At 33.5% G+C, this 23553-nt stretch overlaps 1 protein-coding gene across 3 annotated transcripts in view; it reads right to left on the reverse strand.

Moving 5' to 3' along the window:
- Positions 1 to 23553, reverse strand: part of Ammecr1 (AMMECR nuclear protein 1) — a 114088-nt gene that overhangs the window by 44569 nt on the left and 45966 nt on the right. For 2 of the 3 annotated variants that reach the window (XM_047536967.1, XM_047536969.1), the window contains one exon: positions 10798 to 10908. The exons of the other annotated variant lie outside the window; for it this stretch is intronic. In XM_047536967.1, coding sequence (XP_047392923.1) covers positions 10798 to 10908 — 111 coding nt within the window. The remainder of the gene's footprint in view (positions 1 to 10797; positions 10909 to 23553) is intronic. 3 annotated transcript variants of the gene reach the window in all.

Consider the following 23553-nt stretch of genomic DNA (forward strand, 5'->3'; position numbering starts at 1 on the left):
CATCTATAAGAAGCTTCATAGTGAGTGGGGGTGGGGTGATATTGCTAGAGAGAAGCAGTATAGCAGAGTGATTGGTACCACAGATTTTAGAGTTAGGTAGAATCCAGTTCAAATTCAAGTGCTATATTGTATTAGTTGTCATTGAGCAAAATTACTTAACCTCTCTAAGTCCTGGTTTTCCTAATGATAATACAAATGAAATGTTCATGTGGTTGTTGGAAAGATTAAATGAGCTAACATAAAGTATTTATGGCAGGTCAAGAACACACAAAAACAGAAGTTATTATGATTAGGAAATATAACTAGTAGTATATTGGAGGTATGTTTGAAAACAGGGAAATACAAGAATAAACTTAAGGTTTTGCTTTGCGTTTCTATAATACATCCTGTCACTCCTATAGCTTTGATTGAAAAGCTCTAAGGGCAGTCTTCATTTTATGGAAATATGCCATCTTGATTCAAGGTATCTTGAGTTATTCTACGTGGTATGAAATAATTTTATCAGAGGGTTCCTTGAAACCATATGCTTCTTAACATATAACTAAAATAATTTTATGGATATTTTCTATTTTGGAAATTTTAGTGACAGGAGACCTATGTTCTAACTGTACTCTTCCACTTCTTCTGTGTCATAAAATGTTGAGGCAACTAAAAAATCTGGTACCAGGTCTATCTTGAAATCTCTAGGCTCGATGGCCCAGTCAACTCCAAAAGTCCATTGTAGGCAGGAAGAGAAGTTGTGGTGGCAGAAGCTTCAAAGGTTTCACTAATAAGGACTCAGTTAAAATTGTTATGGGTGGGTGGATGGAAGTTAATTTTAAAGCTGTGTATCTTACCACTCTTAAACTTCTAAAGACTCAGATATTACTCAGAGGGTAAGTTTAACCACTCCTAGTTAATGAGGTTTTCTATAAAGAATGAAGCACTGAATATGGACAATCCTTAACTTCTGGCATTTCAACTACCACTGTGTAGTAACTTGAGCTGTGGTATTAAGTTTTCAAGTCAATGGAGAGGTTCTGATAGAAACTAGATGATCATTTCTTGGGAGATTTTAATACAGATTAAAATATCTGATAGGGGTTGGACTGGATGACTTCTAAGGATCTCTTCCAATCCCATAGTTTTATGGCAAGCATCAATTCACATTGTGCTTCTTTAATAACATATAGCTCCTATAACAAGAGATCAATGTTATGTTAATCTGCTTTATAAAGTGCTCTGTGTAAGAATCCCCTGTCCCCTGGCTCAGTCTAAATCCAACTGGCCTTAAACCACCCCTCTAACTATTAATCAACATCAGCCATTCTTATTGGCTCAAGTATACCTGCAGCAAGGAAAGGTGACAAAACTAACAGAAGCAGACAGAAAGGAAAAAGAACAGAAATGCTACCAGGATCAAGTAAAGTTGCTATGAAACAATGAGACTAGTTTTTGTTTATTTGCTTTGAAGTGGCTTGGTAAACTATTGCTGAGGGCAAATTCAAAAGTGAGAAAAACATATAAAGTTAATAATTATAATACAGTGTGTTATGTATTATAATAGAGGCCCGTACAAAGTCCTGTGGGAACACAGAGACTGAGCAGTTTTGCTGGGGAGGGTCAAGAAAATTTCATAGAGGAAGTAAAAAGCAAGCTGAGTCTTGAAGGATGAGTAGGAGTTGACTGGGTAGAAATGGGGTGAGGCATGGTTGGCAGAAAAAAAGTCCTCAAAGTCAGAGAGACATGAAAGAATATATTTAGGAAGTGGTGAGTAATTGTGCATGGTTGGGCTGTGAGGTTAGGGGCTCATATGCCATGCTTAAGAATGATGGGCTTTCCTCTGTATCAATGGGGCATAATAATAACTGCTTTAAGCAGGAGAGTGACACAGATTCTTGTCAACAAAGAAAACTCTGGTGACTGGTATAAAATGGTTTTGAGGGGAAGCAGGTAAATTGGAAAGCCAGAATAAGAACCCAGACTAAGATAGTGACAGTGAGGCTGGAGAAGAAAGGATGGATTCAAAAGATATCTGAAAGACAGGACCAACAGAAAATATTGACTGACAGCATTATACTCAATGGTCAGTTTTACGTATGTGTGCATTTTTCAAAGGATTACATAAACAGAAAAGATATGGTGACAGACTGTGGGGTCACTGATTTATTTCTTGATGATGCTTGTTTGTTTTCATATTATGAAAATCCCTGCTAACCTACATATGTCCAAGAAAAAAAGAACAACTGAAATTGCTAGAAATTTATTTCAAATGTCATTTATTGGCTACGTTCACTACTTAATTCCTTTCTAAAGTAGAAATGTAATAAGCATGTGTCTCTTAATCCTCACAACAAACCTACCATGTTGATATTATATTCATTTTACAGATGAGAAAACCAATCATTTGCAGAAATTCATTTGCTTTTCTAAGTAGCAAAGCTAAGAATTAAAGAAATCAGTACTTTAACCCAGGTATGGGTGATGTTAAAGCCCATGCTCTTTCAGCAACCTCACACTGCCCTCTGTACTTAAAAAGAAAATTGAAAAAGGTTTTAAGCGAAACTAAAAATCAAATATTACTATTACAAGAATGACTACATCATTATAATATTCTAATATATTTGAATAAAAACCTGAAGGGAGGTTGGAAGTCAAGGTACATTTGTTCTAGGTAGAAAAGATTGTTCTAGGTGGAGAAAATAGTGTGTGCAAAGGCCCTGAGGATGGACCCTGCTTGAGGTGTTAAAAGAAAAACAAAGAATCAGTCAAGTATAAGGCCAAGTGAGTGAAGGGGAATGGGAGTGGGAGGTTAAGAAGCAGAGCAAGCAGAATATAGTGGCAATGTAGAATATTAACTTTACTCCAAGTGAAATGCAAGTTTTGTAATGGCTTTGACATTTAATTTAGGCAAGAAAGGCAGATATACAGAAGGGCTTCTTGTGTTAGCTACAAGGTTTAACACCAACTGAGGAAGAGTTTAATCATGCCAATGGGTATGTTTATGCCCAGGTTGACTAATGGGGTAAGTTTTTGCTCTGAGCAAAAATGAAACCTATGAAATGGAAGATGCAACAGCATGGGAGGGTGCCTACACTTTGACAATAGATACACACCTTAGTGAGCCGATATGTGAGGTACAGGAAACACCTCAATGCATAATAGATGAGAACTTGAAAATGAAGTCTTTTAAAAATGTACTTTCAAAAAGATCAATTACATTTTATAACATGTATTTACAAATCTGTGAATTTAACATAGTCATCCTTTTACCACTGAAATATTTAAGAATTGCTTAAGCTAAAATCTACTATTATCTGAGATGACTCCCATTCTTCCATTATAAGAGGTAGAAGCTCAGGAAGAGGGAGTAATGAATTATTTTTTTCAAGTTGCTTGAGGCCAGGTTTCCAAAATTATTTTTGTCCACAGCATTTTCAGGACTGCTGAAGTCCCACCTGTATTCTCAGTTCTACTGCCAATCCAAAGAGATTTATCCCCCTCAGTATTGCATTGTCTCTCTTCAGAGGGCTCTTGAAAATAAATTAAAATTTTTAAATATTCTTGTTTTTCTTGTAGATTCAAAGCAATTGTTATTATAACTATTATTAACTATTCATGAGCTAGCTAAGTTTGGGGCACTCCAAATGCAGCATGTTTCATATGCTGAGTTGATGCTGAAGCTTGTGTTTGGTACTGAATCATCCACTTATTCTGTCTGAGCCCTGCTGTATAAATTGCCTGGGGTCTAGGGTGAAGTCTATGATGTGGACCAAAACAAAGTGAATTGGTCCAAAAGGGGACTGAACTCATGACCTCATTAGCAATATAAGTCTAACCAGCAGTATATAGTTGTTTACTGCTTTTCATATGCAACACTCATTTCAAAGGCTTAGACTACTTCTCCAGACCTAGGTAGACAAATCAGTCCCCCTTAGCAGGGGCAACAAAAGGTCATGTTAGAACTGCTTAGGTTAAAAGTGACCTGAAGAACTTAAAAAGAGATCGTCTTTCCTGACAACCCCAGTGAAGTGGCTACAGTTGGAACCTTTTAAATCACCTTTGTGGAACATAGAAAGAAGTCCTGAAGATAGCTGTGCCTAGCAGCAGGAAGTTGAGTTCTGGGCAATCCATTTAATTAAAGCTTCTGAAGAATTTATTTTATGGCCTTTTCTAATTTTCTCTTTTAACACTAGAAAGGACACAAGCTAGCATTTCAATGTAGAAATTTAAAAAACAAGGATTAAAAATGGGGTCAATAATATGGTAATCTAATTAGTATGATGAGCCTATAGTTTTAATATGTATATTTTTAGGATAATGTTTTGAGCTCAAATAAAATTGTAAGATTCATAAAAGTCAGTTTTATGAACATAAAACCAATTGTAACTATTTGAATCTAAATATATTTTCTCCACTTTTAGATTATAAACATACTAAAAAGTTCACCACTGACTTGATATCGATAATAACAGCTTTGTTCTCAACAGAATGGATTAGTTTTCTATCTTTAAAAATTCCTAGCACCTATAAAATCTTTATTCTAATTGAAAATATTAAAAATCTACCATTTGTCCATGTTTATTTTATTTGTTAATCTGTGTGTGTGGTGTGTGAGTATATGTGTGTAAGGTTTCTTTCATTAACAATGAGCAGCTCAGATAATGCAGCAATTTAGGACAAGATTTTTATACTGAATATTTGTTCTTTATTTAAAAAGTGAGAGAGTGTAAAATAAACCTGGAAGTTGTTCCTATGAAAAATGTATTTATGATGGAAGGTAAAGAGCTAATGGAATACCAAATTATTATCAGTAATGAAAAGAAATTTTTTTCCACAGAGTACTACTCTGAATATACACATGAGGCAATTTAAAGTTTGAGAGAAGGGCAAAGATCACTGAGAAAGACTTTGTTTCTTTTACCCTTTAAGGAAATCTTTTCAAAAGTATTTTCTCATGCTCATAAAACCATAACTAAAAATTTAATATTAAATTGCTGCACAAAAATCTCAACATTCAATTATTCCAAAATACTCAAATTACTAGTAACATTGTCCCCTCGAAGTAGTAAAAGCATATTATTTGTGTGATATTCTAGACAGGAATAATCGCGTTGAGTCACATTGGTATAACCACTTTATTTTTCCAGAACACTGAGATACAAATCTGTTCTCTTGTTCATTCACGTCCCAAGGACTCAAACACTTTGGACACTTATGAATAGACACAATGTTTATCATGCAGATTCCAGACAAAAATAAATGTATTTTAATGCCTACAATATAACTTTAGGCCACATATAATAACTCAATATATTATTTGTGTTCTAATTTAGCTTTACCATTTCAGTGTTACATCTGAATAAACAAAGACTATCTGAAATAATGATTCTCAGGAAAGGAGGTAGAGACCAATTTATTCTACTGAAACAAAATGTGAATTTGCTTTAAAGAGATAGGAGGAAAGTAGAATCTAAACTATTAAATTTTAATTTTCTTCATTCTTCAAGCATCAGGGCTACAATCCAGCTTGGTTCTAGGTACTATCTGGTGGACTGTGTGTGTGTGTGTGTGTGTGTGTGTGTGTGTGTGTGTGCACATGCATACATGCTTTCCAGAGTCTTATTTTGGAGGACTTTTTCCATAATAAGTTCACTTTATTCTCTCAAAATATCCAACTTCTTGTAATGATTACTTCTGATAATAATTTAAACATACTCTTATATTTTGAGCTTTTTTTTTTTAACCTTGCAGGATAAAAACAAATCAAATAGTATAGCGTTTTGGATTTTACATGCAGTGAACTATGGATGGATTGATGAAATAAATTCATAAATTGCTTTAAATACATTCCAGCTTTTGGGCTGGGGAGATATCTCAGTTGGTAGAGTGCTTGCCTTGCAAGCGCAAAGCCCTGGGTTCAATCCCCAGCACCGCAAAAAAAAAAAAAAAAAAAAATTCCAGCTTTTATTATAGAAAAAGAGTATTTGAATTCATGCAGTATCATCTCCTTTGCCTTTGAGGCAAAAATCATATTCTACCTAAGACTATAATTATTTATATAACTTCTTTTCTCTTACTATATTATTAACTCCTAAGGCAAAATATAGACAAGATTTGCAGGATGCACTGTTTAAACATGATTAAAAGGGGGAAATAGCAGACTCCTCAGAGCAAAGAGTTTTGTGAAGTTCATAAACATATGTAAGAATAGTCAATTTCTTGTACATTCCCCTCTCCTTATGGAATTCAAGAATCAATAGCCCTCACACTGAAAAAAAAAAAAAAAACATTTTCAGCTTCCCTCACACCTTTGTACAGATGATCTTTTCTACTTTTCTGCCCAAGGGCATTGTGCCTGTGGCTCTTAATCAAAGCAGCAGGGGGATTCCAACTAGAGACTCTGAAGATCTGGAAGATGTGATAAGGAATAAGAATCTGATACACTTACTACACTTAATTTTTGTGGCAGGATGTGCTATATGAATTCAGACAATTCTCTATAATTCAAGTGCCACTGCCCAAACTAGAAATAGTTCTGGCTTTTTAGTTTCCCTTTCTACATTCTGTTGGCCATTTTTTGGCTATGGCTTGACAAATTTACACAGCCTTGGGATAATGAAGGAGTGCAATAACCTGGCAGCTAAAATGAAGACTCCAGATTTCTTCAAATAGAGATCTTCATCACACTTTCCCTATGGATAATGTTAAGTAAAGAGCATACAACAATCTAGGTTCTAAATTATACCTTAAATTAAATGCTTACAGAATCTGACATACATTTAATTAGTTATTTGGTAATCAATAAACAAACTATCAAATTAGATATAAATTTTAGGACTCAGGCCATCCTTCTTTTTGTAAAAAGACAACAAAATGTAGGTTGAAGACTAAGCTAATTAATTTTGCATTGTGTTTTTGATATATCCAATTTACTTCCCCTAAAAGTATACTTTAGCCAGAAGTCCTACCACAGACAATTGCCAAAAATAGTCTGTCCCTAACATCTCTGAATGAGCTTCCATGACAATAATGTACAGTCAGAAGTGACTCATGTACAACTTTTCTTTTCTTAAGAAAAATCAATCTGGGTGATGCTACCATAAGCACTAATATTACATGGGGGGGGTACTTGTTTAATATAATTACTCACAATGAGCCAATTGTAGTTACCTAAAAGAATTAAGAATAAGAATTATCATATTAATAGTCTACTCCAATGGGAGAAATATAATTATGCTGCTTACAATGGTTTTAAACACATACTGCTCAAGAAAATGGTCACAGTACAACACCAAAATATAAAAGCCATTGTGGTTTATAATACTTCTAGTCACCCAGAAGTGCCCAGGTTACCCAAGACCTTTAGCTATTTTCAGTATCTCAAACAACCCGGTAGAAGTTAACATTTGTAAAGTACAACACATTCAAACACCCCACTCACTTTTCCGCTCATACAGAACAAAACAAAGCAAACACATCAGCCTTTATATGATTACCCTGTTCCGTAGAAAGGACTAAACCTCCATTGCTAATTTCTCAGAATTAAGCAGTGCAAAAGTAGCATAGCTCAGAATCAAGCTCCAGAAACTGCTAGCACCTGCAAAATTATTTCACTGCCAAGAGGTCTAAATATGACAAAGTAAATGAGAAGTCAGGAAAGAGCCTTTTAAGTATGATGACAGACCACATTCCTGTTTTCACTAAATAAGAACACATTTATTAATCACTGCTGCATTCTAGAAAACTTACTACCAACTTGAATTTACATGAAGAAACAAACCTGTACTCTGTGGGATAACTTATGAGCCAGATGTTTAAGGAATCTTCCTTGAATGAGATGTTTGTATTCATCTATATTAATCATAATTCTCTTCTGTATATGTTTTCTAAGCACTAAAACAAGAAAAAATATCTCTTCTTTCTAACATGCAAAAGTCATAAATGTAAGTTAAATATGAGAAAGTATTGATAAATAATATATTCTTAACTGGGACAAAGACTATTTGCACTGTGAAGTCTTGAGATCTGACAAATATATTAATTTGTGTACTCTGTCATCAACTTTTATGGGCAAATTATTTAAATTACTTAATCTCAGTTTCTCCATTTTAAAACTGTGGCTATAAATATCTAAGAGTTGTAAGGACTATGCATATATCTCAGCAATATCTAATATGTAATAAATTCTTAAATGGTAGCCACTAATAATAGGCATAACAATAATATAACATGTAGAAATAAGCACACTATTAGACCAAAAAAACATGAAATTGAAAATTCTTAAATTAATTCTATAGTTTGTTATTCTAAAATGAACCCAGTGCAAAAAGATTAATTGTATTTTGTAAGACTTATTTTCTTTTGTTCATCTCTTGCAAATAACTTGATTCTTAATGTTAATCAAATAACATCATGCCAAAGAAAAATGAGAAGTTAAACCAGGAATGTGTATGTACACACACACACACACACACACACACACACACATATATATGTATGGATATATATATATATATATATATATATATATCTCCCTCTTTAATGTGCTATATATGATTTGAGGAAGTTGTACAGAAACGTGAGAAAAAAGTTGTAAAGTAAACAGGAAGAGCCACAGACTAAAATAAGGATAACAAGGTATACAAATATAGGTAAATATCCAAGTTTACCATCTGAACAATTCATTCAGATCAAATTATAGTTAGAAAAATACGTTACAATTCTTCTGGTAATACCCTTGGTGATAAATCTAAAAATGCAGAAAAGTTGGATATTCTCATCTCTTCTTATCAATGTAGACAAAATAATTTCTTATTTTCCTTAAAATCAAGTTGCTACCAGCTACTAGTACTAAATATATCAAAAGTGGATAATATTTAGGGCTGGGGATGGGGTTCAGTGGCTAAGAGACCCTGGGTTCCTCAATTCCCCAGTACCAATAAGTAGGTATTATTTGATAAAGAATTTCTGCCACGATTTTACTAGAAAACACAAAGGGTTTCTAACACCATATATATATACAAACATATACACACGCACACAGATACACACACACACATATATATATATACACACACACACATACACGCATATATGCATATACATTTTTTACTTCCTAGATATAAACTGAAATTTGAGTTTTATAACAGATTTGTGTTTCCAAAAATGTGTTCCTCTGAACATTAATGGCACAAGCCATTGGAATGAGAGGATAAGAAGGGTTCTTTAGTCAAATAAGCTGCAGTCTAGAAAATGCTTCATTCTATATCTATTAGAAACTCATAACACAAGTAATATAAAAGATTTTGGGAAGTCCTACCATGAGCAGAACTGTTTATGTTTTTAAACTAGTGTTTCTCACACTTACTTGGCCACAGAATTCTCTTTTTCAGGCAACACCAAGGAACCAGTGTGCCTCATTACAACTGATTTTGAGAAATATGCAATAAATTGCCTGTGATTATTAAACATGTCATTTCATATGCACCTGTCCCAAAAAGGGGGACACTGGCAAATTTGCTTAAGTTCCAAAATTAGTCTACAGTATTTCATGTAAAAAATGAAAACTAACATACCTAGGCTAACATTTATACTCTAACAAGTTGTAGTTATTTTGTATTTTGAAGCCTTATATCCTACATGCTATTTAATCAAATCCAAACACTCAATTTCTAATACCTACGAAAAGCTAAAACTGAATATGACCCTCTAAGCCATTACTTTTTTCCCTGAGCTTCACTGTAAGCTGAGAAAATCTTTCAGCTGTGAGCTACTGCACACCTTAAAATATAAGAATATTAAAAGTTAAAGTGCTTGTTGTGAGAAGCTTGCATTTATGAAATTCTACAGTAAAATAATGAATGTTCCACATTAATTCTGCAGCAAAGTTGTAATTATTTCATTCCTCTAAGATCCCCCTAATTCCCTTACTAAGTATGTACAACAAAATTCTATAATTATTACTTTAATTATGGAGGTTAAGCAACTTGCCCCAAGTACCAATAGTTAGCAAGGACCAATTTTTTTTGTTGGACAGACATTGTGCATATTACAACTATAGAAATGGTGCCATATAATGGTCCTAAAATACGAACAAAAACAGGAAATTCCTTTACTAATAGCTTATTATTTAAGGAATTTTCTTCTTTTGAAATAATTTTGGAACACAATTTGCTAGAAATCTAAACTTGAACAAAATAAATCAGATGGCATCCTAGATAGCTTTTTGTGAATTCAGAAATTAAAAACAAAGTTTTAACAAGTGTTTTGAGGCACTCATTACTTTGTCCTTGGGTTAGAAGAAACAAAATAAGCAAGCTACAATTAATTCAGGGTACAGTGTGAATATGAAAGATTATCTGCCAGGCTAGGGCATCACATTCTTCCTAGGTTTTCCGTTCAAAGTAAAAAATATACAGAAGTGTATAAAATGTGTAAGATGAGAGACATTAACTATTTTTCAAAGGTTTAACAGGAAAGAAACAATGATTTAGTATTGAAATAATATTTTCAGCAACCCATGGACACTTGGTCATTGATTTTCAAGTTATACAACATAAGCTGGCCATGGGAGGGGTTTCAAAATATCTATGGTATAATACATGTAACCATGGTATTTTATATTATGATAATATATATCAATTACATTTTATAAGAGAGAAGATAACTAGTCAAAGAGAAGGAAAAACCTGACATGAAAGGAGTCAAGAATGTTGGCAATTCAGTAAAAGAAAAGGAGTTAAAATATCAGGCTCAAGTTTCATAAAGTTTTTTTTTTTTGATGTAGAAGCAGAGGTAACAAAAATTGGTCTTCACCTGGTAAGTGTGTACTCCCTGAGTCCTGAATGCAAATTCATGGCAGAAAAAGTACCTATGCATCCACGCAATCTTTTGTCTCGACCAATCTTCCATGTTACAAACAGTGGGCTGTAATGGAAGATAAAAATAGGGTAAATCAATCAATTCAACTCAAGCAAGTATTTACTGAGTATTCAGCATACACTAGATTAGGTGCCCAAAAGAGAGGCCCTCAAGGAGCTCCATAGGACTATATTTAGCAAAAACTATACATTTTATTGAGTGTGTCCTATATGATAGGTACCATAATAAATGTTTTAGCAAACTATTTATGTTAATCCTAATCAACTACTCTAGGAGACTGATACATCCCTATTTACAGATGATGTATTCCCACAGCTGATATATAATGAAGTAGGTATTCAAACCTGGGCAACATCAATTACAGAGTATTAACCATGATGGATGACTGACTGATTTCTCATTTAAACCTCAAATTACTGACTGATACATACATCCAACTTGGAAAATCAGGGGGTAAAACAACATCTTCAATAAACATTTTCTGACAACACAGGGACTATGTATGTACTATGAAAGAGGCTATGAAAGATACATGGATGCCTATAAGTCAGTCTTTGCTCTCCAGGAGCCAGTACAGGAGGCAAGCATGTTCAGAGTTAACTAATAATATAAGGCAAAAGAAAATAATTACTATAAACCATATCTAAAATTCCACAAGTCAAGCTACCAGTGTAGAAAAAACTCATTAAATTTGATAATTGTTTGGCCTAGAAAAATGAGTACAGTTCAGAGAGGCAAAGGACAATAGCAAACATTAACGAACTAATACTCATAAATCAGAAATTTTGCTTTAATTTTTATATGATCCTATTGCCTATAAGTACAATCCATCAAGTGTCAAAGAGCAAAGTGGGAATTATAATAAAATGGCATCAAGAATAATGTGGTTTCAAATGAAATTTAACACAGTGGATGTTTGGATTCTGCAGCAAACCATGACAGACTCAATTAATGATCAAGTCCAAAAACAATTGTGTTCTAATTAGAAGCCACTTTATATGTCAATTTTTATGAAATAAATTAATTTACACATTTTAGAACATTTCATAAAAGATAAATATCCCAAGATAGGGATGGTCTGTACTAATAGAAGTATTCACAGTAAAACTGGTATAATTTACTATATTGCTGTTTTCTAAGAATTTAAATTTTAGGGGGACATCCCATATCATGTTTCTTCTAATACACTGGTGAGTTAGAGAACATTATCTCTTTAAAATACTTCAGTCAGTCATCAGCAGATAGATAAAAAGGTATCCTATTCAAGCATTTCAATCGCCATCCTCAAACACTTAAATCATGTCATGTTCTGGTAGATAGGTTCCCAAATAAGTAAGTACATAAACATGGGAGCAAGACTAAGAGTTACCTTCTACCAAGAGCCAAAAGTCCAATAGCATGGAAAAAGATGACTAAAGTATAACATCAAAGTTAGCATTTAAATGGTGGAGAACCTATGCTAAAGGTATGAAAATAAAAAGCAAAAGATAAATGCCAGGTTTTGTGCTTTCTAAATTATAAGTACTAAATATAATTTGAGACAAGTGTCTAATTAATGCTCCTGGAAATTTTTCTCTAGTGTTGACTAACAGTTAACCAGAAGACAAGCATTAGATAGCATTACTTTCTCATCAATTCTTTTATATACCAGTATCCTGATATGTATACATAATCTTTAAAGTTGAATTTTACCTCTTCATTTTTTACTTTCTAACTTGGTAGAGTCAACATCAGAAATAATTTTATGGATACTAAGATATCAAGCCGTGCACATCACAATGACTATACACAGTATTTCTACGTAAGACAGGTCCTTTAGCACTTTTGCAGCCTCAGAATGAAGTGAATCAGACTGTAATATGTATAATGATGTGTCTTTAAAATACCATGATGGCTTTCTTGATAACACAGAACTATGTTTTACAGTCTCTTCCTCAGTGACTTGAGTGAGAAACCTCTAAAAAATGCGAATATATTTCCTACCCAAACCACTAGAAATCAAAACCTTTTAAAAGTACTTTATCTTTCATTCTATCATGTATCCCACTAAAATATATATAAATATCATTCTTACCATAATACATGTTCAGTAATATCCAAAATGCAAAGTATAAGCAGAAAAAGTACACAAGTTAAATAGTATTTTATACTATGAAATATGAAAGAGGATGTTCAAACATATAATAGGGGGAATAATATCACCACTGATAAGGAAAGATTAACTTAGGGCTTAGGGTGCTAGAGGGTGAATTGCATTTTTGCAAGGCAGCCTGGGGAGCAAAGGCATTCCACAGTAAGCAAGTGCTTGGGGATGTAAAAGTGCACGATATATTCACAGAACAAAAAGTAGTCTGACAGTCTTGCTAACTTGCTATACTATCTTCCATATTTAATACTTTTTGAATTTTAGGAACTGTTGAGTATGTGTTCTCAAGGATCCTCTAAGTAGATGTAGAATCATCTATACCCTACTGTTCCTTGTCTGTTCCAGGCAACATCCACTTTTATAGTTGCAATTATGGGGAAATATCTGTGTCAAAGATAGATGGAGTACTACTGGACAACCCTACTATGTCTAGAACAGATATCTGAAGAGGAAAGAAATCGGACTTTCAATAGACAGAATAAAACTATTCCTCAAAAATCTGGAACTCTGATTTCTCATTTACAAATGTTTATCCAACATCTTTCTATAAAAACACATACTTGGAACTAAAAATAACCAAAATATTTAAAAACAACATTTAATGGGTAAAAGAACCCAGGAAGTTAAGCATTTTAAAGTAGACTGAAACAGAATAAACATCACTGAGTACAAGAGATTGCATCTTGTGTGTGATAACTACTTTGTACAGGGATTTGACTACAGGAACATTAAATACGTATTATCTAAAAATAGCAACAAATTTTTTTCTTCACCCAACACACAGAGGAAGAAGAATAGGTAATTTCATTCTTAAATGTGCTATTAAACATGTATGAGTTCCTAAAAGGACGTAAGACATCAGCATAATCAGAAAAAGATCAAAGTAGAAAAAGGGTTTTAAGCCTGTTGAGAGGAACTGTTCAAAGACTGGGAAATGAGGAAAATAGTTCATAGTAAAGTAAAGATCCAATGTTTGGGGAAAATGCTTTTGCCATATGGTTTAAGGCCACCTACAGACAATGAAAAATGTGGCATACTAGAAAGGAGCCCAAAATGAGATGGAAATGTTTATCTGAGGGTAGCCAGACATAGATTTATAAGGAATTATCCTACTTCTGAACATTTTGTGCAATTATGTTCGGAGAAACCTTTGAAGGAAAGTGAAATCCATTTTACCAAGTCTATAGAAAGGAACAGGAAGTAACCACCTAATCTAGGTGAATCTTGTCTGCCAACTGGCAGCCAATATTGTCAGGTCAACAGTGGCTCTCAGGGAAATGCAGTTGCACATAATCAGTGAAAGTACAAAAGGCAACATAAATCTGTACAGGACACTCCCCAGTCCAACACATGCCACTTCCAATGCTCCTCTTCTAAGACTGTACTAGTGATACAAACCAAAACACATCAGAAATATGTTTGTGGGAGTGGGGTACAATTGAAAAAGACCATGAAAAAGGTATATTTACCTAACAATATTGTACTTTAAATCCTTTCTCTCCTGCCATACCAAGGCAAAATTGGAAGTTAAAAAAAGTCTTAGACTACTGTAAGCTCCCACTCTAGCAATTTGCTCATGTTTACAGTTAGATTCTTAGAATGAGATTTTATAAGTAACAACATTAACAAAATAATATTGGAACCCACCAATATAATAATAATTTATTAAAATAGGAATGCTTAATTAGGTTATTTATATTGAAGGTAAATACCGGAAAAGAAGCCCTACAGCTTAGTTCTTTCCTTCTAGCATCAAATAACAGTTGTTTCTCAATTGTACTTGGGTTACTTAGCAAATTAGCACAAAAATCTAGCTATGTACTACTCATAACTTCCAACAACACTCAGTATCATAATTCTCCATGATTTAGAAACTTCAATAAAAACAGAAATGATAGTGTATTCTTTTTACCACCAGGTTTAAACCTTTCACTTCCTATTTCAATAAAAATAAACAATATATTTAATTTCCACCCCATATAATCTATAGGTTCAATTCATAAAAACATACCAAATATGGTTAAATCTTGGAGCAGTCAGTGAGAAGCTGTATATTTCATTTCTCAACCATATCAGTTGCAAATTCAATTCAAAAAAATATACCTAATACGGTAAAATCTTGTATTAGTCAGCTCAGTCTGGTATAACAAAACACCATAGACCTGGTGGTTTAAATACCAGTAACTTATTTTCTCATAATTCTGGAGGATATAAAGTCTAAGACCAATGTTATAGCAGGGTTTGGATCCTGGTGAGGGCTCTCTTCCTAGCTTGTAAGAAAGACTGTCCTCACATGGCTTTTCCTGTGAGCATGTAGCATGAGGGGGTATGGAGTGGTAAGGATGCTCTTCAGTGTCTCTTCTTATACGGACAGTAATATCAGATCAGGGTTCCACTTTTATGATTATATAACCTTACTTACTTCTTTATGGGCCCCTATCTTCAAATACAGTCACATGGGGGATTAGTACTTGAATTAGAATTTGAAGTGTGGGACAAATTCCCAACTACTACAAATTCCTAATAGAAATTTCAGTACATAAAGTTTACATGACAACATGTGTAACAAAGTCATTTGCTGAAAGAGCCTTTAAGAGGGGATTCATTTCCTTTCCATTTTACATGTGGGGGGAAAAAAGTGACCCAGGAAGACCAAGTAGAGTAACCAAGCTAGTTAGTGTTAGAATCTGACAAGTTCTACAAAGTTTACTACACATTCAATATGCACCCCCTCAGTTACAGGAAAAAAAATTGTATTAAGCCTAACCATTATCTAAAAGACCAGATAATAGGAAAATCCTACAAATGTTACACAGTTACCATACAGATGAGCATAATAAACTCACCTCCTACTACTCCTCCTCTTAGGAGAGCAGAGGGAACAAAGATTTGCTGAAGATACCAAGGAAAAACCAGAAATTCCAGATCTGTCTGGAAATGCTAGCCCAATTTATAATTTACAAGCTCCTACACTATTCCCATTAGAAGCATGGAGCAAAGCCTACCATTTTATCTTTGATGACTTGCCAACACCCTTTCTGACTCCCTCTCAGCCTTTTTGCTTCATTTTTCCTGTTACTTAGCCAGCCTTCATCAAATCCAGTTTCTATTATCTACAAATGTCCTCTGAATCAAACTTTCCACTTAACATTGGTTATCATCTACTCAGCCAGGTATAGGATCTGATGGTTTGATTAAGTAATTCATATTAGGGAATGAATGAAGCTTAACTCTTCCCAGATAACTTGAAATCCAAATCAATAAGAAAAGAGAAAAATGGAAAGGGCTAATCTTGGGGAATCAGGGTGGAGAAGGTAAGGTTCAGATGCATTTGATGCTTTCTCATCAGCACCATTCTTTTACTATCGATGAAGAAAATACACTCAATAACCACTATGGCCTTATCCCACACTTCTTCCAATCTTTGTAAATATCCTATATCCCATGGGGCTCAGGAAACTAAGGAGACACTACTTAGATGGCATGGATTAGAATAGAAGACCATAAATATCTCAAAGTGGGAATTAAGAATTGCCATCTTTCAATACTTTTCTTTGCCTGTGTTCCCAGAAATTCAATCATAGTGGTATTATATTCTTTTTCCCCCATTACTATAATTCTAATTTAACTGGTAAATGCCAGAGGAAGAGAAGCAGACTAAAGTCTGACAGATGATTGGGAAGGCTGAATTTTTTTTTCTGGTAAATCAAGGGTAATCACCACTGACATACAATCACCCAAATCACAAGCATACTTCATGGGATTAGTGTGATTCTGCCAATTTTTTAACTGAAGTACCACTGCTCCCCCTTAGCAAGAATAAAGCAACAGTTTCAGCAGAATTTAAAAAAAAATCAGTCACAAACTCTATATACAAAGATAATCTGTCTTGTAATTTTGTTTTTTTAGATCCCTAAACAGATAAAACCTATCTGGAATGAAAAAAATATATTTGCACATGTTTTCCTAACATATACTTTAGTGAGTGCTTAATTTAATATATGGTAACATTTTAGTGATTAAATAGTTGTGGTTTTTTCCTGATAACACAAACACACCACAAATATTTATTATTTAAAAAATCTAGCAAATTTTAAGTAACAATTTGCCATAGATTTCAAAACAAATAATTTCTGTTTGGAATTCTTATTCTGAGACTATTTGTTCAAAGAGCTTTAAGGCTTCAGACTCAGCTTTTACTTTGAGAAGAATTAATTATTTTAATATAAGATTAAGTCTAAAAAGACTTGTTATTGAAGTGTTAAGATGCCTAAACACAATATAAATAAAACTAAGAAAAACAGAAGTAGGTTTAGAATGAATATTATTGATAGAGTTGAACCTTAGGTTTCTATGTAATTAAAGACTTTTATGGAACTTAATTTTTGGTACTTCCATTTGATTATACAGGAGGGTCAGGAGAGTCAGAAAATTCATAACACTTTAAACAAATCAGTGAAAAGAACTGAGTTTTGTTTTATTGTTTTGTATCTATACCTTACCGCTTCAGCTAATGACCTATCTTCTACCATCTTGTCTTCCCACAGAGCCCAATTAATTAGCAGAAAAAGAGTAGATGGGAAATAAATGTGCTGGTTGATTGAAATACTAATGTAAAAAGAGTTATAAAAGTAATATTCAGCTTCTTCATTCTAGATTTTTAAGTCTTTTTCCCATTCCAAGGAGATCTCATGCAATGTGCCAGCTTAGGTAAGACCTGCAAAAAAACTATGATACATTTATTTTTCACATGTTTTCTAGGTTTAGAAAGGCAACTGTTTTGATGTTAAGGACCTTGTATTGTGTTACTTGCTTCCATGGAAGAAAAAAGCTAGACAGATCCAGCATTACAGTAGGAATTCAGCAAGCCCTTCTTATTTTAGGAGGAAAAAGAATGACAGAATCTAGGGACAAAGAAGTCAACTGAGACTGTATTAAGGATGTTTGTAGTACCTGTGCTTTTTTCCTCTTCCTTTTTTTTAACCTTTTGGAAAACAGTTCAAGCTCTCAAAAACCTCTACTATGAAATATCCAAGAGGTTGAAGGATTTTAACTTTTAAATTTTTATTATTTTGTGGTCTGGGGACCAAACCCAGGGCCTCACATATGCTAGGAAAGTATTCTACTGAGCTACACCACCAGTCCAAGGTATTTTTAGATGGACTTGACACCCCTTATCACCAAAATGCTGCTATTGCTTCTAAAAAACCAATTTTATTAAGGTAACACTTATACACAATAAAAGCAACCATTTTAAGTGTTAGTCAGTGAACTTTGAGAAATATACACATATATGTAACCTAACTGAGGATCAAGATATAGAACACTTCTGTTCCTCCAAGAGTTCCCTCATGCCTTTTTCTATCAACCCACCCCCTCTCCAGAGTCCTGCAACCTGACAAACACTATTCTGCTTTCTGTCACTATAGTTTTGCCTTTTCTAGAATTTCACATAAATGGCATTACCCAATATGAAGTCTCTTGCTTCAGTCTTCTTTCACGCAGCACGGTGCTTTTGATGTTCTTTCATGTTGTGTGGTCCTGTTATTGCTGAGTAGTATTTCATTGAATGGATATATCACAATATTTTATCCACTGAACTGTTGATGGATGTTTGGTTCCTTTCAGTGTGAGGCTGTTTGCATTATGATAACATTTGTGCTGAAGTTTCTTAATAGCTTTATTAAGGTATAGTTGATATACAAAGAAATGCTCATATTTAATGTGTACAATTTAATGAGTTTGGATATATGCAATTGTGATGCTATCAAGGTACAGACATGTCCAATACCTCCCAAAAGTTGTGTCTCTCTTTTTATTCCTTTGGTTTTTGTTTATTTGTGGTAAGAACACTTAACATGATATCTACCCTCTTAAATTTTGAAGTATACAATACCATATGGTTAACTATAGATAATATGTTATATAGCAATCTTTAGAAATTATTAATCAAACATAAATAAAACTTTGTATCTATTGAACAATTCTCCAGGGGCCCCTGCAAGCCCTTGGTAACCACTATTGAATTATCTGTTTCTGGTGCTTCAACTATTACAGATGCCTCATATAAGTGGAATCCTGCAGTGTTTGTCTTGTTACTACTTATTTAACAGTGTTCTACAGGTTCATCCATGTTTTCATAAATAGCAGGATTTCCTCCTTTTTAAAGGTTGGATAATATTTCACTGTGGGTGTATATCACATTTTTATTTATTTATCTGCTGATGGACACTTGGGTTTTTCCAAATCTTGGCTTCATGAAAAATGCTGCAATGAACACTGGACTAGAGATATCTCCCCAAGATCCTGCTTTCATTTCTTTTAGGCATAGACTCAAAAGTGGGATTGCTGAATCATATGGCAGTTTTATTTTAATTTTTTAAGGGATCTCCATACTGTTTTCCATAGTTGCTGAACCATTTCATATTCTCACCAACAGAGTTCAAGGATTCCAGTTTTGCTGGTATCATGGAATGAGATGGGAAGAATTCTATCCTCCTCTATTTTCTATGAATTTGGTATATTTGTTTCTTAAATATTTGACAGAATTCAACACTGAATTCTGTGTAGGCTAGACTTTTAATTGTGGGATGGCTTGTAATCACAAATTGGATTTCTTTAATAGATATAAAGCTATTCAGATTCTCTAGTCCTTTTTGAGTCCATTTTCATAGTTTTTTTCAATAAATTTCTCATTATATCTGAGTTGTAGAATATATTGGCAAGTCTTCCAGAATATTCCCTTATTATCCTTAAGAATTTAACTTTTATTTTATTTGTTTTTTATGTGGTGCTGAGGATCTAACTCAGTGCCTCACCTGTGCTAGGCAAGCACTCTACCACAGAGCTACAACCCCAATCCTCTCTTATTATCCTTTTAATGTCTGTAGGATCTGTGGTAATACCTATTCTTTCATTCCTGATGTTGGAAATTCACAGTAACTGTCTTTTCTTATTTTCTTTATCAGTGTAGCAATAGGTTTATCATTTTTATTGACTTATTCTATAAGCTGATTTTTTTTTATTGATTTATCTACTGTTTTCTCTTTTACTGATTTCTACTCTTCTATTATTTCTCTTACTTACCTGGAGCAATCTGCTCTTCTTTTTCCAGCTTCATAAAGTGGAACCTTATTGAATTTAGTTCTTCCTTGTTTTAAAGCTATGTTTCCCTTTAAACACTACGTTGGTTTCATCTCACAAATTTTCACATTTTATTATCATTCATTTAAAATATTTTCTAATTTCTCTTATGAATTCTGCTTGAACCCATGATTTATTTAGAAGATATATTGTATAATTTCCTAAAATTTGGGAATTTTCCAGGTATTCTTTTGTTATTCACTTCTACTTTAATTCTATTTTGTTCAGAGAATATATTTTATATGATTTCAATCATTCTAAATATATTGAAGACTTATTTTATGGCCCATAATATCATCTATTACAGTGAATATAACACATTAATTGAAAGGGAAAATGTATCCTGCTAGTGTTAGCTCCAGTGTTTGTGTCAGTTAGGTCAAGTTAGTAGTGTTGATCACTGATTTTTCCTGCTTGTTCTATTTCCTCACTGATTTTTTTCCTGCTTGTTCTATCAACTGCTGAGGTAAGAGTATTGGCATGTCCAAATCTAATTGTGGTTTTGTCTATTTATCCTGTCATATATATCTTTTTTCATGCATTTTGAGGCTCTGTTAAATATAGGATATCGCCTTCTTGATGAATTAATTACTTTATTATTATGAAAATGTCCTTATTCCTGGTAATATTTCTTGTTCTGAAGACTAATTCATCTTATAGTAACATAGCCACTTTTGCTTCCTCATGATTAGCATTTGCATAATATATTTCCATCCTTTTACTTTTAACCCATCTGTGCCTATCATTAAAGTCAGTTTCTTATCTATGATGTATGGTTATGTCTTGCACTTTTATGTAGCCTTCTAATAAGAGTGGTTGGATTACTTATATTTAATTTAGTTATTGGTATGATTAATTTTAAGTCTACCATCTTTGGTATTTGTTCTCGATGTTTCCCATCTATTCTCTACTTCTTTTTTCCATCTTATTTGGGATTATATATTTTAGTATTTTATCTTATTACCACTATTCACTAATATGCCCTTTTTATTGGTTGCTTTGGAGTTTATAGGATTCATTGTTAACTTACTGCAATCTAACTTCAAGTAATACTACAGCACTACACATATAATTTAAGAACCTTAACAGTATCCTTCCAATTCACCCCTCTGTTCCTTGGGATTTTACACCCTTTACTTATACATACCTTATAAATCCCATGACAGAGTATTAATTTTGCTTTAAACAATAACTTTCAAAGAAATTTTCAAATGAGGAAAAGCCTTTTATATTTACCCTCCACTTTTCATATTTATCTGGCACTCTTCATTACTTTCTAGAGAGCCAAGTTTATACCTGGTATCATTTCTTTCAGCCTGAAGAGCTACCTTTAATTTTCTTGTGGTTCAGGTACACTGGTAACAATTTTGATTTTGTCTGAAAAATATATTTGAACCTCACTTTTTAACCTTCATTTTAAAAATATTGTTTTTTGTAGATGGACAAATATCTTTATTTATTTTTATATGGTGCTCTGGATTGAACGCAGTGCCTCACACATGCTATTCAAGTACTCTACCACTGAACTACAACCCCAGCCCTTCACCTTCATTTTTAAAAGATATTTTCATTGCTTTAGAATTTGAAATTGGCAGTATTATTCCTCTTTTTACTTTCAGCACTTTAAAGATATAATGCCATTGTCTTCTTTCAGTGTTTCTGCTGAGAAATATATAGTTCTCGTGCAATGTATCCTTATTTCTCTCCCTAGCAGTTTTTGTTGTTATTGTTGTGTTTTGTTTTTTGGTTCTGGGGATCAAATTCAGGGCCTCATGCACGTTAGGCAAGCACTATACCTCTGTGCCACATCCCCAGTCCCCAAGTAGCTTTCTAAAATGCTCTATTCCTGGTTTTCAGCAATTTGATTATACTGTTAGTGCAGTTTCCTTTGTAGTTTTCTTGTTTGGGGTTCATTGATATTTTTTGATCTTTTGGTTCATGGTTTTCATATTTGGAAAATTCTAGTCATTATTTCTTCATCTATTTTCCTGCTTTTTCTTATCTCTCCTTATGGGACTCCAATTGCACATATGTATGTAAATCTGCTTGGTACTGTATCATGATTCACTGAGAGTCCTTTTTTCTTTCAATTTTATGTCCATTCTGTTTCTGATTGAATAATTTTTTTTGCTTGTAGAAGTTCTTTTTCTTTTTTAAAATTGTTCTTTTTAGATATACATGACAGTATATTTTGACATTTTATACATATATGGAGTATAAATTATTCTAATTAGGATCCCATTCTTGTGGTTGTAGTTTATATTCTTTTAAAAATATTTTTTAGTTGTAGATGGACATAATACCTTTATTTTTTCATTTTTATGTGCTGCTGAGGATAGAACCCAGTGCCTCATGCATACCAGGCATGCACTCTACCATTGAGCCACAACCCCAGCTCAATTTATATTTTTAAGTATTCCAATTTATTGATTTTTTTTTAATTCTGTAGGGTCTAATTTGCTATTTGTCTTGTCCACTGAATTTCCATTTTGTATAGCATATTGTTCAGTTGCAGAAGTTCCATTTGGTTCTTTATAGGCCTTCCATTTCTTTACTCATTATATTTTTGTCTTCCTTTTAATCCTTCAACATATTTTCATAGTTGCTTCAAAGTCCTTGTCTGCTTATTCTATAACCACCATTTCTGGTTCTGTTTCTACTGATTGGCTTCCTCCTGGTTACAGGTCACATTTTAGTACTTCTTGGAATGTTTGGTAATTTTATGCATGCAGATATTATAATAATTACATTGTAGAGTGTCCATTTTGCTGTCTTCCTTCAAAGAGTATTTAAGTTTCATCATGAAGTTAAATTTTTTGTGGATGATTATTTTTCAAGATGTAGCTTTAAGTTTTGTTAATTTTGATTTTGAATAGGGCTCACTCTAGGACTAGTTTAGCCCTACTACTCTAAGCCATGACCCTTCTAAGGTCTCCATTGTATGCACTGTGTGTTCAATAAGGTCTCACAACTCTTGCTGTAGGAACTCAAATGTCTCCTAGCTCCATATAAGCATGTGGTTTGACAAATGCAGAGATTCATATTCAGCCAAAGAGGGACATCTACGCAGCTTTCAGCTTACAGATCCTTAATAGGTAAGGGGTCTTTATGTTTTTGGGTTTTTTTGCCAGCCTGATGACTTGACATGTGCAAATATTCATATTCAGGCAAAGGTAAGAGGAACATCTATGCAGATTTCTGGAGCTATTTTTCCAAGACCAGTAAGCTACTCCACTAATTCCTTCCACTTAGGCCTCCCTGAGTTCCTATCTCTGTCTCATCAATTTAGCAAAGTTGTACCTATGCTTTGGTTCCCTCTCACAAGGCTGTGGTCTAGAAACTACCTACAGTAAAAAATCCAGGATGAATATAGAGCTCACTTCATTTGTTCCTTTTCTCTC

This window comes from Sciurus carolinensis, chromosome X, assembly GCF_902686445.1.
Source record: "Sciurus carolinensis chromosome X, mSciCar1.2, whole genome shotgun sequence".
NCBI classification, from domain to species: domain Eukaryota; kingdom Metazoa; phylum Chordata; class Mammalia; order Rodentia; family Sciuridae; genus Sciurus; species Sciurus carolinensis.